Below are 15,287 nucleotides of genomic sequence, written 5' to 3'. Positions count from 1 at the left end.
TCTGCAGTCGCAGGCCCACACGAGTGTTTGTAGGGCCCGGACAAACTCAGCGCTCGACTCTCCGGCCCGCTGCCGCCGCGTCGCTAAACGATGTCTTGCGTAGACGATGTTCACCAGCCACAGGTACTGTCTTTTGAGGGCATCCAGTGCCCCTTGATAGGTCGGCAGGTCTCTGATGAGCGAGTATACCCTCGGACTGACCTTGGAGAGGAGGATTTTGTGCATGATAGCAGGCTCAGTCACGGGAATCTCTTCCAGGTACGATTGGAAGCATGCAAGCCAGAGTTCAAAGGCAATAGCTGCTTTTGGGGCTTGCGGATCAATGTCCAATTTTTCCGGACGTAAAATACTCTCCATGTTTTAAAATTCCAGCTAATAAAATTGATGCACCGTCAATAACTCTTGGAGATGTGAGGCGAGAGATAGGCTTTTATTAGCTGGAAGAGAGCACTATCAGCAGCAAGAGACCATCACACAACATCCTGGAGACTGAGGGAGGAGCAGTGCCTCCAATCGCCTTTATACAGGGGTCTGTGGGAGGAGCCACAGGAGCAGTCAGCGGGGGGGGGGGGGGGGGCGTGTCCAGACAGGTGTATGTAGTTCACCACAGGTATAAGCATTGTTTTTAGGAGTCTTAAAAATAAAATAGAGGGTAATCTTTAAAGATATTGATATTTATACTGGCTAACGTTTAATGGAATTCTGTTTGTTCAGTATTGCATTGTACATGGTGTGAAGTCTAAAGTAACAAAATTGTTAGGCTTTGTTGAGGTTTTATGCACTACTGACTTTAAAAGACTAATTAGCATTAACTAAGTATAAAATGTCTTTTTCACAAACTTAAACCTTTAAAAAGTGTTCTTACACAATTTAGTTTAAAGCACATGATGGTCAATAAAGCAGCTTGGTACAAATGCATGGAAAACATCAAATAAAGGTATATGTGATGAGCAATTTAGCTACAGTTGACCCTTTAATGAGGTCCTGGCTGAATGGAACTATGGGTTTTGTAGATTTATTTCTTCAGTTCATAATCTTCATAAATCTTTAGATGGAATGCTCTTCATTTTGTTCTCTAACCAGCAAAGACCATTCTTCATTTTCTTCATGAGCAGATACACTCTGATTTGATCGCTTATCAGATGTTAATGATAATCGACTGACACGTCTTAATCGTTCCCAGGCCCTGAGCCTCCGAGAGTCTGGACGCCTGTTGTCCATTCCTATATGAATACTAATTTGTGATGGTGTAAACTGCTTCATGTGGCCTTGTGCTTGAGATTCAAGTTTTTCTGTATCTGGCTTCTTGTAGCTAAAATTGAAAATATTAAGACAGTGAATAAGACAATATTACATTTTAATCATCAAGTACATTTTCAATGCATTTTCTGAAGTTTAGAAGAATAAGAGGGGTATCTAATCAAAACCTATTAAATATTGAAAGGCCTAGACAGAATGGATGTGGAGGGAATGTTTCCTACAGTGGGGGAATCTAGGACTAGAGGGCATAACTTCAGAATACAGGATACCCCTTTAGAACAGAGGTGAGGAGGAAATTCCTTGGTCAGCAGGTGTTGAATCTGTGGAATTCACTGCTACAGAAGGCTGTGGAGGCCAAGTCATTGGGTATATTTACAGCGGAGGTTGATATGCACCTGGTTAGTAACGGTGTCAGAGGTTACAGGGTGAAGGCAGGAGAATGGGGTTGAGAGGATAATAAATCAGTTATGATGGAATGGCAGAGCAGACTCGATGAGCTGAATGGCCTAATTCTACTCGTATATCTTATGGTTATTTTCAATACTGAAAATCAATTATGTACATCAACATTTATCTGATTGAAGAAAAATCTGTTGGCGATACAAAATAGTGCAGATGCTGGAATATGTAGCGAAAAATAAAATTCTGGAAATTTTGTTGAAGTAGCCTGCAACTTATGTAATAACTGTAAGTCTAAACCTGGTCACACTGATGTAGAGAAGGCTGCATCAAGCATCAAATACTATAGAGTAGATTGAAGACGATGCATGTGAATTTCTCCCTCTCTGGTAGTGCTGATAATAGCCCTGGAAGATGGCAAGGGAGGCAGCGTTAGGACAGATATTGTAGCTCGTACAGTTGCAGGGGTAAGTGCCAGGGGAGGGACCAGCAAACCAGGGATTTACAAATTGGTCTTAGAAATGCATGGTGAAGGTGTGTCCTGTGGTGGGATCGCATAGCTGCTGGCAGAAATGGTGAAGAATGATAAACTAGATGTGGAGGCTGATGGAGTCTGTCTCTACCTCCACTCTCCTATTCCCCAAGGTGCCTCCATGTACCCATCACCCCTTCCTGACGTGGTCCACCTACCACCTGCCAGCTCCTACCTCATCCAAACCCATCACCTCTGTATATTATCTTTCCTCTCCACTCCCAGTCCTGATGCAGGGTCTCGACCCAGAACATCAGCAATCCCTCTGTTTCCGCAGATGCTGCTGACCCTCTGATTTTCTCCACCAGCTTGCGTTTTGCTCAGTTGATCAATTTATATTTATAGTGATAAGCAAAACATAATCCATAGGTTTTATTTTCCCTCAGTTCCACTGTATTTATATTTGTGATTTCTCCCACATTAAACACAATGGTATAAGTTTTAAGAACATGAAATGTGAGATGCATGCCAGGAAATCAATTTTAAAAAAGGAAAAAAAGAATTCATCTTCTCAATGTGACAGAAAATCCATCAAATCTCTTTAGAATAGTCTATTTTTGCTCATGCTCACAGCACTGAATACATCTATATTTTAACCTTGAGGGCTAAAATGCCTGTCACTGTAATGGTGATCATTTTTAAACTTTATTGTTAACAGTTTCAAATAACCTAATTATTTCAAAGTCGGATGTGTTGCATAAATTACCTATCCATCCTCACATCAGCAGGTTTAACATTTGGCTCATGTTGTGAAATCTGTTAACTTTACAGCAGCAGTACAATGAAATAGATGATAAATATAGGGAGAAATACTGGCAGAAATGGTGAAGAATGATATGCTAGATGTGGAGTCTGACGGAGTCCATCTCTACCATCAGTAATCCCTCTGCCTCCACTAATGCCGCTGACCTAACGAGCAGTTATTTATATATATATAAAATAGTTAAAATAAATAGTGCAAAAAAACAGAAATTACAAAAAGTAGTGAGTAGTGTTCATGGGTTCAATGTCCACTTATAAATCAGATGGCAGAGCGGAAGAAGCTGTTCTTGAATCGCTGACTGTGTGCCTTCAGGCTTCTGTACCTCTTTCCCGATGGTAACAGTGTGAAGAGGGCATGTGCTGGGTTGTGGGGGTCTGTAATGATGGACGCCACCTTCCTAAGTCACCGCTCTTTGAAGATGTCTTGGATATTACAGTGGCCAGTACCCATGATGAACTGACTAGTTTTTACATGTTTCTGCAACTTACTAAGATCTTGAGCATTAGCTCCACCCCCCAGTAGTAGGCAGTGATGCTCTAGTCAGAATGCTCGCTACAGTACATCTGTAGAAGTTTTTGAGTGTTTTAGTTGACAAACCAAATCTCCCCAAACTCCTAACGAAACCTAGCCATTGTCTTGCCTATATAGTTGCATTAATGTGTTGCGCCCAGATTAGGTCCTCAGAGGTTTGACACCCAGGAACTTGAATTTGCTCACTCTCTCCACTTCTGATCCCTCTATGAGGACTTGTGTATACTCCCTCATCTTACCCTTTCTGAAGTCCACAACCAGCTCTTTGGTCTTGCTGATGTTGAGTGCAAGGTTGTTGCTGCAACACCACTAAACGAACTGGTACACCTTGCTCCTGTACGCCCTCTCGTCACCATCAGTAATTCTGCCAACAAAGGGTGTATCACCAGAACAGTTATAGATGCTCTTTGAGTTATGCCTAGCCACACAGTCATGGGTGTAGAGAGAGTAGAGCAGTGGGCTAAGCACACATCCCTGTGGTTTGACAGTGCTGATTGTCAGTGAGGTGGAAATGTTATTTCCAGTCCACACAGATTGTGGTCTTCTGATTAGGATGTTGAGGATCCAGTTGCAGAGGGAGGGACACAGGCCTAGGTTCTGTAGCCTTTCGATCAGAACTGTAGGAATGATGGTTGAAATGCCGAGCTATAGTCAATAAACAGCATCCTGACAGAGGTACTTGAATTGTCCAGATGATCCAAGGCCACGTGGAGAGCCATTGAGATCACTTCTGCTGTAGACCCATTGTGGCAAAAGGCAAATTTCACTGGACCCAGGTCCTTCCTGAGACAGGTGTTAATTCTAGCTATGACCAACCTCTCAAAACATTTCTTCACTGTAAGTGTGAGTGTTACTGGACGATAGTCGTTGAGGCAGCTCAAGCTGCTCTTCTTGGGCACTGGTATAATTGTTGACCTTTTGAAGCAGGTGGGCACTTCTGACTGTAGTGAGAAATTGAAAATGTCTTTGAGCACCAGCTGGTTGGCACAGGTTTTCAGTGCCTTACCAAGTACTCAATCGGGCCCTGCCGCCTTGAGAGTGTTCATCCTCTTGACTGACTTCGGCCTCCGAAACAGAGATCACAGGGTCAACAGATGCTGCAGGGATCCTCACAGCATGATTCAACTGTAGCTTATTTCCACAAAGTTATTTTGTACTCAGTAATGCCAGTCCATTATTGCTTGCATTGAAATAAATAAACATTTCAGTTTGATTGCAAAGTTTGTGAGGTGTTGCACTTTGATAAGATCAACCAGGGTAGGTCTTACACAGTGAATGGTAGGGCACTGAACATAGAACATAGAATATAGAAATCTACAGTACATTACAGGCCCTTTGGCCCACAATGCTGTGTCGACCAAGTAACCTACTCTAGAAACTGCCTGGAATTACCCTACCGCATAGCCCTCTGAAGAATGCTGCAGAACAAGGGATCGAGAATACTGGTCCAAAATTCATTGAAAGTGGTGTCACAGGTTGACAAGGTTGTAAAGAAAGCTTTTGGCACATTGGCCTTCATAAATCAAAGTACTGAGTACAGGAGATGGGATGTTACGTTGATGTTGTATACGATGTTGGTAAGGCCTAGTTTGGAGTATTGTGTGCAGTTTTGGTCATCTATCTACTATAAGGTTGAAAGAAGACAGAGAAAATTTACAAGGATGTTGCCAGATCCGGAGGACCTGAGTTGTAAGGAAAAATTAAATAAGTTAGTACTTTATTCCTCAGAATGTAGAAGACTGAGGGGAAATTTGATAGAGGTATACAAAATTATGAGGGAAAAAGATAGGGTAAATGCAAACTGCCTTTTACCCCTGAAGTTGGGTGAGACTAAAATGGGTTAAGGGTAAAAGTTGAAAAGTTTAAGGGAACATGAGGGGAAACTTCTTCACTCAAAGAGTTGTGAGAGTGTGGAACAAGCTGCCAGCGTAAGTGGTGCAAACGAGCTCAATTTCAATGTTTAAGAGTAGTTTGGATAGGTACATGGATGGTAGAGGTATGAAGGGCTATGGTCCTGGTGCAGGTCAATGGGGGTAGGCTGTTTAAATGGTTCAGAATGGACTAGATGGGCCAAATGGATAATGAAAGTCTATGATGTGATCAGGTGTGTCATAAATCCAGAGAGAGATCACGAAGGACAAGGATAGAAGGACAGAAGGTGCTTCATGGTGACAGACAGGCTCTCTGCATCGTTTATTAAGATCACTTCAGAATTGTAGCCTCCGATTCCATGTATAATGATTTATTATTGAATTAAAGGTGAAGCCCAGTTATCCACAACAACCTGTAATTCATCATTATCTTTCAAAATGCAAAAAGAGTATTTTTCAGCCTTTTTAAATTGTCAATTTGTTTGAGAAACATCATATATTATTTCTTACTAGCTGACTGAACATTGTAAAATTGTTATGCTACTTACAGTTTTAACAATAATGAAGAAACCACCACAGAAACAGAGGAAGCAGCCATTGCAGCAGAACCCATCCATGGCTGTAAAACTAGGCCCAAAGGCAAAAACACACCTGGAAAACACACAGCATATTTGAAATATAAAACAATGAATCATTAAGGAAGTTACCCCCATTTTACATTGAAGTGAAATCTAGCCATATGCATACTAGCAGTTAACAACACAAATCGAAGGAAAGAGCTCCTCTCTGACTTCAAACCAAACATGGATTCCAGAGGCAGCTTTACTGGGCATCAACATAGGAAACATTGCTTATTTATCTGCAAGTGAAAAATCATAATCTTGACACCATTTTATTTAGTTACAGAATTATTTACAGGTTTTGCATATCGAATGGTGGTCATGCATCCATGACAGGAAACCTATGCGGGAGAGTTTTTAAAAGAGGAAAAGCCATTGCACTGGAGCAATGGATCTCAGAAGTCTGGTCCAGTGGTACAAACAAGTATCACAAACTGGTGTCTTCCTTGGTTGCAGTAAATGACCATGCCATATTCTATTCCTTGTCATGCCCTTAGCTCTCCACGGAGCGTTGCAGTATCTCCTTCCTGGCTGTTGGATCTCACTGTAGATCTCATCTGCCCAGCCCGCCGGAGCTGACTTTGCCTGCTAGGACAGGCACGTCCCTATCTCACCGGGATATGAGGCTGCCGGCCACCCTCACGTGGTTTAGCCCACCTTTCGAAGCAGTGTACTGGGGCTTGGCTGTGGTCACGTGCAAACAGCTACTTGGAGCCACAGGTGTGAGCTAAGTATCCAGTGGGGACCAAAGGCAAGTGAGCTGCCCCCTTCACCAGAGGTGATACACCTCCCTGGACACCCCGGGAGAGTTGCATATCACAATATATTGTTTCTATATTCTCTCTGTTAACATCTGTGGCAGTTCAACAAAATAATTTAATTCTTTACATTGCAAATGTGACAGAATGTTTAACATGTTTGTTATACAAGTGACAAAAGAAATAACATCATACACCATTGTAATGCAATGATAAATATGTTTTACAGCACTTAATAGAATTAATTACAATATTTCAATAATGCAAACACACTTTAAATTCCACTTCCCATTCCCATTCCGATATGTCAATCCAGGGCCTCCTCTACTGTTGCAATGAGGCCACACTCAGGTTGGAGAAACAGCACCTTGTATTTCATCTGGGTAGCTTCCAACCTGATGGCATGAACATCGATTTCTCAAACTTCCAGTAAGCCCCCCCACTTCCCCATTCCACATCCTCTTTTCCCTCTCTCACCTTATTTCCTTGTCTGCCCAACAGCTCCCTCTGGTGCTCCTCCCTCTCTTCTTTCTTGCATGGCCTTCTGTCCCCATGTATCTATCGGACTGCCCCTTCTCCAGACCTTTGTCTCTTTCAACAATCAACTTCCCAGCTATTTACTTCATTCCCCCCCCCACCCCGGTTTCACCCATCACGTTGTGTTTCTCTTTCCCATCCCACCTTTTAAATCTACTTCTCATCTTTTTTTCTCCAGTCCTGCCAAAGGGTCTCAGCCTGAAACGTCGACTGTACTCTTTTCCATAGGTGCTGCCTGGCCTGCTGAGTTTCTTCCAGCATTTTGTACGTGTTGCTTGGATTTCTAGCATCTACAGATTCTGTCTTGTTTTTAATTTCTTTCTCCCCATAATTTTATAACATAGAGAGACTCTTGCCTCCTTATTAAAACTATCCCTAGAAGAAATCCATTCTCATAGTGGAACTATATAGGACTGATCATGTAAACTTCTTATGTACTGGATCCAGTGTATCCTGCATAACTCTCCGTCTCATGAGTATTGCATACAAGATAATCAACTCTACTTGTTGTGTCCGTGTACATTTACATATCAATTAAAGCACTGTGGTGAACTACATATACCTGTCTGGACACGCCCCCGCTGACTGCTCCTGTGGCTCCTCCCACAGACCCCTGTATAAAGGTGATGGAGGTCTGAGCCCGGCCTCTCAGTCTCCAGGATGTAGTATGGTGGTCACTCACTGCTTGTTCCTTCTTCCAGTCAATAAAAGCCGATACCTCGCTTTTACGTCTCAGAGTGAGTTATTGATGGTGCATCAAGCATGCACAAGGAAGATGGCTTTAACTGGTGTATTCACTTTGAGGGGAGAAAGAGAGAGAGAGAGAGAGCAACGCACATGCATAGACAACACTGCATGCGCATGATGCACCATCAATAACTCACTCTGAAACGTAAAGGCGAGGTATTGGCTTTTATTGACTGGAAGAAGGAACAAGCAGTGATTGACCACCATACTACATCCTGGAGACAAAGAGCCCGGGCTCAGACCTCCATCACCTTTATACAGGGGTCTGTGGGAGGAGCCACAGGAGCAGTCAGCAGGGGGCGTGTCCAGACAGATATATGTAGTTCACCACAGCGCAGAAAGCAGATCATTACATAGTACTAAAGGGGGGGCATTGCTCTAAAAGAAATTGTTTCATACATTACACTTCATCTTCTTTAGATTAATGCAACATAAAACTGTATATGTACAAAACATTCCATTTCTCTTTCACAAACCCATATTTCAAATAAACATACTATTTTTCTTCATGAATAATCAGAATTCTTCTGACATACATTGTGATCACTCACAATTTGTTTGGGTAGGCCATTTTTGGCGAAGATAGGCCTCAGAGTGGAGGCAGTATTTGCTGAGGTGGTTGCCTTCATTGGTCTAACCTCCAGCCACTTCAAATGAGCATCCACGCAATCAGGAACATGGAGTCCATGAATGGCCCAGCAAAGACAATATGTACTTTTTGCCACGGTGATGATGACCACTTCCACAGGTGTAATGGTGCTTGTGGGGGTGCATTTTGAACTTTTTGGCATCCCGAATAGCTTTTGGACAAGCTTTCAATCTGTTTATCTATTCCCAGCCTCCGCACATAGCTGCGGGTGAGACTCTTCATCTTGACTGTACACAGGTGTCTTTGTGCAGATTTTCTAACACTCTGGTGCACAGTTTTGAGGGAACTACATCACGAGATCCAGACATCAGTGTTCTTTAACATACCGACAGTTGGTCTCGTCTCGCTGAGAACTCTTGAATCATAGGGTTACCATGATCTGGCCATCCTTATGTGGTGATTTCATAGGCTTTTGACAATGTTGGGTTATTCCTTGTTTCCCTTTGTATTTCGGAATTTGTTGCCAGCAACTGGTCCACCAATGTGGTGTGGAAGACTTCTGTTGGATCACAGTATGAAGACTTTTCTTCTTTGGTTGCCAAGAACAGAAGATGTGTAAAGCCATCAGCATTGCCAAGAGTTTGGTACCCTTGAACTCTATGTCATAAGAGTGGGTTCCCAGGAATAGTGCCCAATGTTGTAACCGGGTAGCGGTCATCACTGGAATTCTCTTCCTGGGATTGGAAATGGACACAAGGGGCTGGTGATCTGTCACTAGCATAAACCTTTGACTGTAGAGGTAGTGGTGGAAGTTTTTTTATTTTGCATACTAGACTAAGGGTCTCTTAGTCAATCTGTGTGTAGATGCGTTCTGCGTTGGTCAGTGATCTTGAAGCAAATGCAATCGGGCATTCAGATCCATCTTTCATAATGTGTGATAAAATGGTTCCAATGCCATAAGGGGATGCATCACACACCAGTCTGATGGGCGGGGATGAGTCATAATGGGTGAGCAGTTCATCGGATGTTATTAGTCTCTTTGTTTCCTTGAATACTTTTTCAGATCTTTCTGATCTTTCCCACTTTGCTCCTGTCTGTAGTAGTGCGTTCAATGGATGCAATGTTTGGGAAAACTGGTGGTAGTAGTTTACATGGCCCAAGTATGACCTGAGTTGTGAGACATTTTCCAGTTTGGGTGCCTGTAGCACTACTTCAATCTTCTCTTGTGACTTATGTAAGCCATGCATGTCTATGACATGCTCACAGTATGAGAATTCATTCTTGAAAAACTCACATTTCTCTCTCTTTGCATGCAGACTATACTCATTCAGCCTGGTAAGTACTTTACCAAGGTTCTGGAGGTGCTCTTCATCATTTTTGCCAGACACAATGATGTCAACAAGGTAACATTGTGTTCCTGGGATATCTTGGAGTATTTGGTCCATTGCTCTTTGCCAAATTGCTGGAGCTGATGCAACGCCAAAGATGAGACGATTATACTGGAATAGTCTCTTGTGAGTGCTGATTGTGAAGAACTTCCTGCTTGACTACTCAATCTCCATTTGCAGATAGGCTTGTGACAAATCAATCTTTGAAAACCTCTCCCCACCTGCCAAAGATGCAAAAATGTCTTTTACTCATGGCAGAGGATACTATATAAAATGCAGCACTGCATATGGTTTTGCAGAGGTTACTAAGTTGCCTAAGAGACTGTACAGTCTTGGGCCCATGAAGCTAAGAAGCGTAGGGGCTTCCTTTTGCTCTTCCACATTGTTTGCGTTACAATACAGTTCCACCTTCTCGATATACAACTCCCAGCCTTCCATTAGTGCTATCAAATTCATCAACTTTTCCTACTGAAGCCATCAGCACATTATTTTTGCAGTTCTATGTGGTTTCAATCCTCTGTTAATTTCTCACTGGTTCCTATCCCAGTTTCCTTCCCTTTATAGCTTGAGCAGCCTTTGAATGTACAAAGTTATTAATTGCTTATAAAATGAACAAATCATTAAAATAAAGAAGTAAAATGTAAAAAAGAACCTCTACTCACCAGCAGCAATAGGAATTCCTACCAGGTTATAAATTAAGGCAAATATAAAATTTATTCTAATTCGACTAACTGTCTTTTTTGATAAATCAATGCTCGCCACAACATCCAGGAGGTCATTCTAGGGGCAAAAGACAGGATGCGTATCACCACAAATTACAAAAGAAGTAAAGAGAAGGTAATGAAAATAAAAGAACTATTCAAATATTATATGCATGCTGCTTATTGAACATTTGCTCACCCTAATAAGTACAACATCCGCTGCTTCAATTGCCACGTCTGTGCCTGTTCCAATGGCGATTCCCACATCAGCTTTAGCCAAGGCAGGTGAATCATTCACCCCATCTCCAACCATTGCAACTATTTTACCCTGATCCTGAAGCTCCTGAATTTTGGCTACTTTATGTGAGGGAAGAACTTCTGCAAACACTTTCTTGATGCCAACCTTAAAGAATGAAAAAAAAAGGTAAAGAACAGAGAAATACATTTTTAGCCATAAATAAAATGTTTCTTTATATTTTGTGAATCATGTCCTTAAACCCAGTAAATAGGTCTGTGATTTTCCAAATATGTACAATTACAGTACTGTGCAAGTGTCTCTTAGGCATATATATATATATATATATATATATCTTGGGTGCCTAAGACTTTCGCACAGTACTGTTTTGTCTACAAGGAGCAGAAAACAAGTTTGTAAATCTGGCAGGAGCAAAGAATATTGGGAATAACGAGGGTGGAGCGCCACAGGAGGCGTATTGGACAGGTGGCAGAGAAGGTGCGCCAGGGGTGAGGGATGGCATGGGTGCAGACGCACCAGCCCTGAGACACCAGGCAAGGTCATTTGATTGCAAACAATAGGCTTATTGATCTATACAGAATGTCTCTCTGTTGCATCCCACTCCCTCAACTCTCCCTTCCCTTTTCCCAAACCATGATTCTCCGCTCCCTGCCGCCTTCCCACTCAAAGTCCACAAAACAGATCCAGATCAGAATCAGGTTTATCAGCACTCATGTATGTCATGAAATTTGTTTTTTTTTCTTTTTGGCAGTAGTATATAAGACCATAAGACTATAAGGTATAGGAGCAGAATTAGGCCATTTGTTCCTTCGAGTCTCTCTGCCATTTCATCATTGCTAATCCAATTTTCCTCTCAGCCCTGATCTCCTGCCTTTCCATTGTATCCCTTCATGCTCTAAACAATCAAAAATCTGTCAACCTCTGCTTTAAATATCCATAAAGACTTGGCCTCCACAGCTTTCTGTGGCAACAAATTCCACAGATTCACCACTCTCTGGCTAAAGACACCACCCCTTATTCTTCTGAATCCTAGTGAATACGGGCCCAGAACCATTAAACGCTCTGCGTATGACAAGCCATTCAATCCAGGAATGTTCATGGTCTTCTGCTGCTGTAGCCCCTCCACTTTAAGGTTCGCTGTGTTGTGGTGTGTGCTCAGAGATGCTCTTCTGCACCCCACTGTTATAACTCGTGGTTTATTGAGTTACTATCACCTTCCTGTCAACCTGAACCAGTCTGGCCATTCTCCTCTGACCTCTCTCATTAACAAGGCAACTTTGTCCACACAATTGCCACTCACAGGACTTTTTTTTTGTTTTTTTGCACCATTCTCTGTAAACTCTACAGACTGTTGTTCATGAAAACTCCAGGAGGTCAGCAGTTTCTAAGATACTCAAACCACCCTGTTTAGCACCAACAATCATTCCATAGTCAAAGTCACTTAGATTTCTTCCCCACTCTGATGTTTGGTTTGAACATCAACTGAACCACTTGACCATGTCTGGATGCTTTTAGGCACTGGGTTGCTGGCTGATCAGATATTTGTATTAACGAGCAGGTCTACAGGTACACCTAATAAAGTGGCACTGAATGTACTATGCCGCCTTGCTTTAAGGTCTACAGGTACACCTGTCTACAGGTACAGGTCTACAGGTACAGGTCTACAGGTACACCTAATAAAGTGGCACTGAATGTACTATGCCGCCTTGCTTTAAGCACCACCTCCTTGGGAAAATAACTATGTGTTTTCATCTGGTGTATGTCACTCATGATCTTATATACCTCTATCAGGTTACCCCTTAATCTCCTCTGTTCTAGTCTATACAACTTCTTATAATTTAGCGTCCCAAATCCAGGCAACATCCTGGTAAAGTGCTCCTGTGCACTCTTTCTAGTTTAATGACATACTTCCGATAATGGAGTGACCAAAACTGTTCATAATACCACAAGTGAGCCCTTGCCATCATCTTGTATAACTGCAACGTAACTTCCCAACTTGTACACTCAATGCCCTGACTGCTTCACCACCCTATCAACCTGTGATTCTGCTTTCAAGGAACTATGCATTTGCATCCTCTGTTTATAACGCACGCCACGACCCTGTACTGTATAGATCCTGGTTTGAGTTAGATTTCATTTGGTACATAACTTGTAGCATTCCTGCTTGGAGGTAATAGGCTTTGAGCTGAGCTATGGGGTGATGGCATTCTCAAAGTTCAAGGTTCAAAAATTTGAAGTATATATTTTCTTGCAGGCATACTCAATAAATCAAATAACCATAACAGAACCAAATGAAAGACAGCACCAATTGGGTATACAACTAGTGTGCCAAAGACTACAAACTTTGCAAATGCATAAAGAAGAAATAATAATAATAATAAATAAATAAGTAATAAATATCAAGACCATGAGATGAAGAGACCTTGAAAGTGAGTCCATAGGTTGTGAGAACATTTCAGTGACGGGGCAAGTGAAGTTGAGTGAAGCTATCCCCTTTCAGCATCTTTGTTTTGTGGCTGCCTGTAAGGAGATGAATCTCAAGGTTGTATAATGTATTCATACTTTGATAATAAATGTACTTTCAACTTAGAACTTTGACTTCCCCTTCCTGAAGTCTACAATCAATGCTTTGGTCTTCCAAACATTGAGTACAAGGTTGTTGTGACTCCACTCAACCAGTTGATCTAACTCGCTCCTGTACGCCTCCTCGTCACCATCTGTAGATGCTGTTTGAACTATACCTAGCCAGACAGTCGTGGGGTAGAGAGAGTAGAGCAGCATGCTAAGCATGCATTTTTGATGTGCACCAGTGTTGACTGTCAAGAGAGGTGGCAATGTTATTTCCAATCCGCGCAGTCTGTGCTCTCCCATTGAGGAAGTCAAGGATCCAGTTGCAGACGGAGGTATAGAGGCCAAGGTTTTGGAGCTTGTTGATTTGAACTGAGGATATAATTGTGTTGAACGCTGACTGTAATCAATAAACAGTAGCCTGACATAGGTATTACTATTGTCTAGGTGATCCAGATGAGTGTATAGCCAGAGAGATTGCATCCACTATAAACCTCTTGTGGTTATTGGCAATTTGCTGTGGGTCCAAGTCCTTGATTAGTCTGGAGCTGAATTGGCCATGACCAGCTCTCAAAGCACTTCACCACAGTAGAAGCAAATGCAATTGAAAGAGAGCCATTAAGGCATCTCACCCTGCTCTTCTTGGGCACTGTATGATTGTAGCCCTTTTGACTACAGCAGTGAGAGATTGAAGGTGTCCTTGAACACACCTGCCAGTTGACTGGCGTAGGTTTTCAGAGCTCTACCAGGTATACCATCAGGACCTGACACCTTGCAAGGGTTCACCCTCTTGAAAGATGTTCTGACATTGGTCTCTAAGGCAGAGATCACAGAGGCCTGGAAGCATTAGATTTTACATTTCTTTTCCATGTTCATCAACTTACTTGTGCTGTCACCTTTCAGGGATGTTTGGATTTGTACACCAGAGTCCCTCTATTTCTCAATATGCTCTAGGGCCCTACCAATCATTGTGTATGTTCAGCAATTATTTGTTCTCCCAGTGTGAAATATTACTGTTCGACAGAGGTCAAATCTAGAAAAGTAGGAACATACAGCTCATAGTCATGGAGCAACTAAAAAAATCATTAAGAAGGTAAAGATGGAATACAAAAGTAAGCTAGCCAATAATATTAAAGAGGATATGAGAAGTTTCTTCAAATACATAAAGTGTAAAAGAGAAGCAAGAGTGGATATCAGACCGCTAGAAAACGATGCTGGAGAGGTAGTAATGGGGGGACAACAAAATGGCAGACAAACTAAGTATTTTGCTTCAATCTTCGCTGTGGAGGACACTAGCAATATGGTGGAAGATCCAGGTATCAGGGGCCATCGAGTGTATGAAGTTACCATTACTAGGGAGAAAATTCTTGTGAAACTGAAAGGTCTGAAGGTAAGTCACCTGGACCAGATGGTGTATACTCCAGCATTCTGAAGGTGATCGTTGAAGGGATTGTGGAGACATTAGTAATGATCTTTCAAGAATCACTGGATTCCGGAATGGTTCCGGAAGACTGAAAAATTGCAAGTGTCACTCCACTCTTCAAGAAGGGAGAGAGGCAGAAGACAGGAAATTAGAGGCCAGTTAGTCTGACCTCAGTGGTTGTGAAGATGTTGGAGTTGATTGCTAAGGATGTGGCTTTGGGGTACTTGGAGGCACATGATAAAATAGGCCATAGACAGAAAAATTTACTCAAGGGAAAGTTTTGCCTGACAAATCTGTTGGAATTCTTTGAGGAAATAAAAAGCAGGACAGACAAACGAGATGTT

At 42.2% G+C, this 15,287-nt stretch overlaps 1 protein-coding gene across 3 annotated transcripts in view; it reads right to left on the bottom strand.

Moving 5' to 3' along the window:
- Positions 1 to 668: 668 nt before the first annotated feature.
- The window catches only part of LOC140726945 (copper-transporting ATPase 2-like), a 113,820-nt gene continuing 99,201 nt past the window's right edge, over positions 669 to 15,287 (bottom strand). For all 3 annotated transcript variants that reach the window (XM_073043983.1, XM_073043982.1, XM_073043981.1), the window contains exons 18-21: positions 10,896 to 11,099; positions 10,658 to 10,775; positions 5,905 to 6,007; positions 669 to 1,312 (exon numbers count right to left, since the gene is read on the bottom strand). In XM_073043983.1, coding sequence (XP_072900084.1) covers positions 1,048 to 1,312; positions 5,905 to 6,007; positions 10,658 to 10,775; positions 10,896 to 11,099 — 690 coding nt within the window. In that variant the 3' untranslated portion in view covers positions 669 to 1,047. The remainder of the gene's footprint in view (positions 1,313 to 5,904; positions 6,008 to 10,657; positions 10,776 to 10,895; positions 11,100 to 15,287) is intronic.

This window comes from Hemitrygon akajei, chromosome 4 (assembly GCF_048418815.1).
Source record: "Hemitrygon akajei chromosome 4, sHemAka1.3, whole genome shotgun sequence".
Classification (NCBI taxonomy): domain Eukaryota; kingdom Metazoa; phylum Chordata; class Chondrichthyes; order Myliobatiformes; family Dasyatidae; genus Hemitrygon; species Hemitrygon akajei.
The sequence above is the reverse complement of the archived record's forward strand: the minus strand, read 5'-3'. Positions and strand labels throughout refer to the sequence as shown.